The sequence below is a fragment of the Propithecus coquereli genome, unplaced genomic scaffold, assembly GCF_000956105.1.
Source record: "Propithecus coquereli isolate 6110/MARCELLA unplaced genomic scaffold, Pcoq_1.0 Scaffold68, whole genome shotgun sequence".
Classification (NCBI taxonomy): domain Eukaryota; kingdom Metazoa; phylum Chordata; class Mammalia; order Primates; family Indriidae; genus Propithecus; species Propithecus coquereli.
The window spans coordinates 1,607,043-1,610,747 of record NW_012152840.1 but is presented as its reverse complement, the minus strand read 5'-3'; the positions used below and the strand labels follow the sequence as shown (position 1 = coordinate 1,610,747).

At 35.8% G+C, this 3,705-nt stretch overlaps 1 protein-coding gene across 1 annotated transcript in view; it reads right to left on the bottom strand.

Moving 5' to 3' along the window:
- Positions 1 to 437: 437 nt before the first annotated feature.
- Positions 438 to 3,705, bottom strand: part of NCOA7 (nuclear receptor coactivator 7) — a 69,337-nt gene continuing 66,069 nt past the window's right edge. The window contains exons 11-13 of the mRNA XM_012660788.1: positions 1,921 to 2,016; positions 1,441 to 1,514; positions 438 to 1,052 (exon numbers count right to left, since the gene is read on the bottom strand). Coding sequence (XP_012516242.1) covers positions 917 to 1,052; positions 1,441 to 1,514; positions 1,921 to 2,016 — 306 coding nt within the window. The 3' untranslated portion in view covers positions 438 to 916. The remainder of the gene's footprint in view (positions 1,053 to 1,440; positions 1,515 to 1,920; positions 2,017 to 3,705) is intronic.

The following is a 3,705-nucleotide window of genomic DNA, read 5'->3' as shown; positions in this document are numbered from 1 at the left end:
GGTTTTTTCTAAGTCTAGTTTCATAAGGGTTATCCATTTCTATAAATATCAACTTAAGACTGTGAGAAAGATGTATTCTTCCTTACACAAATATGTTCAGGGTAAGTAACTAAAAATGTACCTTTTAATGACTAAATGGGAAGATGGCCTATAATAGTCAAATCAATGAACATTGGTGATAAGTTTTTAAAAATTCAGAATTATACACTTATATATATGTACATATACATATACATATATGCTACTTGAGACCTATCACCCTAAACAATCAGGGCAAAAAAAATTCAATATAAAACTATATAAATCATACGGATTCGTTCCCAAAACACAGCACAAAATGTATACATTTCTTTATTTCAAGATTTGACACATTAAAAGAAAAAAACTGCCAACACATTTCAGACAATATACTAGAAATAATAAATAAAACATTTTTTTAAAAAAAAAATCATATATTCCCTTTTAAGTGCTGTGCACTCTCAGTTTTTCTAAATGAGACTAACCTTTTCCATGGCAAACAATAGCTATACATTTTGGTAATGAAAATTATGCCGGTAAATACACAAGGCATGTATATATTTCCACAGTATCTTTTTTTTCACAGTTACCAAAAATAAAAATTGCATTCAACTCATACATCTATAAACACTCTGATTCCTTACTGTATGGATTTGAAGGAAGTGGAAGTACAAAGTCTTTCAACAATCTAGACTTCGAATTTCTTTCTTCAGGGTCTGCCCTCCACATATACCTTTCGGAATCTTTCCGCAATGTGATCATGCTCTGAGATGATGGCAGAAAGAAAGCATTAGGGTGCGATGAGGCAGCCTCAGCTGGGACTTCGTCTTCCAGCCAGCTTTAGGAGGGCTGATCTAACCCAGTCTTTTTAATGTTGTATTTTAAGGCAGTCTGAATTTCACTCAAATGTCCATACCTCTAGGTCCTGAACTATGAAGTCTTCCTTTTTGGAAAGAATATCATTATTGAAAGTGCTGCAAGAATTGCTTCGTCCATGGTATAAATCGGCATCTAGCCATAAACCAAATCGTCCCCTGAAAATGTTAACAAAAAAAAGAAAAAGGTTAAAAACACTTAAATCTTATGTGGCACAGTTTCTATCTTCTCGTGCCCCATCTTTTTTCCTTTATGTCACAGACAGGCAAAATTCTAAACGGCTTGTAAAACAAAGGGTATACTACCTTTATTTCATTTAAGTGACCTGTCTTCCTAAACAACAAGTGGTAGTAGTCCCTCATTTAGACACATAAATAAATAATTTTATCTTTGACTCTTAGTGTCATGTGTTAGACCACTGTCCTAATTCATCTAAGCACATGGGATAGCTAAAATCATCTGACACCAAGGTTTCAGTTACCTGGGTCAAAACAGACCCACTCAGGTCAGGTGGTAAAACAACAACAACAGCAATAAAAACCTTACCCTCCACCACCAAGTTCTAAAGAACTTATGTCTCCATTGATAAAATACGAGTTTTCTCCACTCCACTTAAAGACCTTGGGGTAGAAACACAAAACAGAGCATGGTCGTTAATCAGGAGAATGAGCAAAGAGGCAATATTAAATAACATCTCTGTGTAAAAGGGAAGCACCTCACTGACTGAGGAAGTTCCTGATGGCCGGACCTGGCCCACACCAGAATGAGATCTCCAAAGGCATAATGAAGTAGAAAAGACCTTTCAGGCACATGCCGGCTCTGACTGCAACCCCTCCTCGGAACCCAGACCGAACAACTCCAAAAGTCAGGGACCCTAAGCAGTTTCTGTGTTACAGTCATGAAGGACTGACCCAGGCTGCAGAGTCCAGATGAGGTTACAGGACGGGGGCTGCCCCAATGCCCATCCCTTCACCCCCTGCTGACATTGTGACACTGGGAAGTTGGATATTTCTCCCATCTAGGTACCTTAAAATTAGGGCTAAATGTGTAGAGAAAAGTTTCTCCTGTGCCATAATAGTGGTCACTGAACTTGAAAGGATGGGTTGCATATGCTCCAAAAATCTGTCAAAAGAAAACAGAAATGTTACCTATGTTCAAACCCTAAACCTCCTAAACAAAGACTTTCTGAAATATTGACACATTCTTGCTCTGAGACCTTGTTATTCCTCTTTCAGCAAAGATTATTACTAAATTGAAGCTCTTAAATAAAACAGACCACCAACAAAAGAATAAACAAAATATCCCCAGCTCTAATTGGAACCCAAGTGGCCAGGCTTCCTGGCGCATGAAAAATTCATCGGACAAAGCTCAGAGAACTTATTCGTCAAAAGGTAATCAATTTTAAAAGACTTCCAAAGTCCACTATGGAGACAAATTTCCCTTAGTGAATACAGATGACATACTGGAAACATTAAACAAGATGCATCTTGGACACAGAAACGAGTGCTTGGGACAACAGTCACATCTCATATGTGTTTTGTAAGTGGAATCACAGCCAGGCATTTCCTCAAAGAAAATGAACTTTCCTTCCTGTTGATTTCTAATGAGTTATAATATGCTTATTCAAACTATATCCTTAATATGACTGATCCAATATATCTTAGTTTGAAATGATTTAAAAAAAAAATAAAATTCCATAATACCATGGCCTTGAAAGGTGATTTAGATGTGTTTAGATCAATGATTCTTTTACTTTTTCTTGTTGGGGGGTAGAAAAAGAGCCAAGTTACGTTGAGAACAGCGTTTTCAGAATGTGTACACCCACTGCCTCTGCATTCCATCCTTCTGTTCAGAATCTGATCTGCACTGGCAGGGGTGAGGAGATTTTGAAAATGTCCCTAGGTGATTTGGATATACCTTCTCCAAATACCACTTGAGAAACATTGCTTAAAATGAAGGTTATCTGAAAAATGTCTTACCACTTTTCATAAATTATTTTAATTGGATGACAATCTCTATGCTGTCTTCTTCACCAATTACACTCAGTTTCTGACTACCTGTAATACTAACACTAAATATTAGGTAGAGTAGAAGGCTAGAAACTTTTTTAAAACAATATTCTTCATACTTCCCGGTACCAAACCTTTCCCTGGAGCTGCCAACAACAAAGAAGTGCAAAACAGTAACATCTTTTCTCCTTCCTCTGGTGGTCTTTCAGTAAAAGAACTAAAATACAAATGAGATAGGCATTTTTCAAAGCATGGTATTAAAATATGACAAAACGGGCAATGGCCGTAGGTGGAAGAAAGTGGGTCCCTCTCTGATTAATCAATAGGAAAAGTCATCCTTAACTCTCACTCTCCACAGAATTCTAAATAATTATTTTCTTTCTTAGCTAAAAGCTTTCTTAATGATCATGGAAATCCATTTAAGGAGTTGGGACTGAATAATCTTAAGGAATTACTGTTAATTTTGCTAGGTTTATGGCATTGTAATTATGCAACGAAATATCTGTTTTCTTTTTTTCCTTTTTCTATTAATTGCTTTAGAAAGAAATTGTATGAAACAATAAATATTTAATAATGGTATTACTGTTCAGCCTATGCCATATAAAATGTAGTACATTTAGCAATAACATAACAAAAGAATCCACAGGAATAGATGAAGAATCATCAGAAATGATAAAAAGAAGGTTAATATAGGAAAACATATAAATGTATATCTGCTCTCCTTTCCTCTGTCAACTCCTTTAGTAGACATACAAAATCATATAAAGTAGTAATCAATTTATCATTGGGTTTGTAATACATG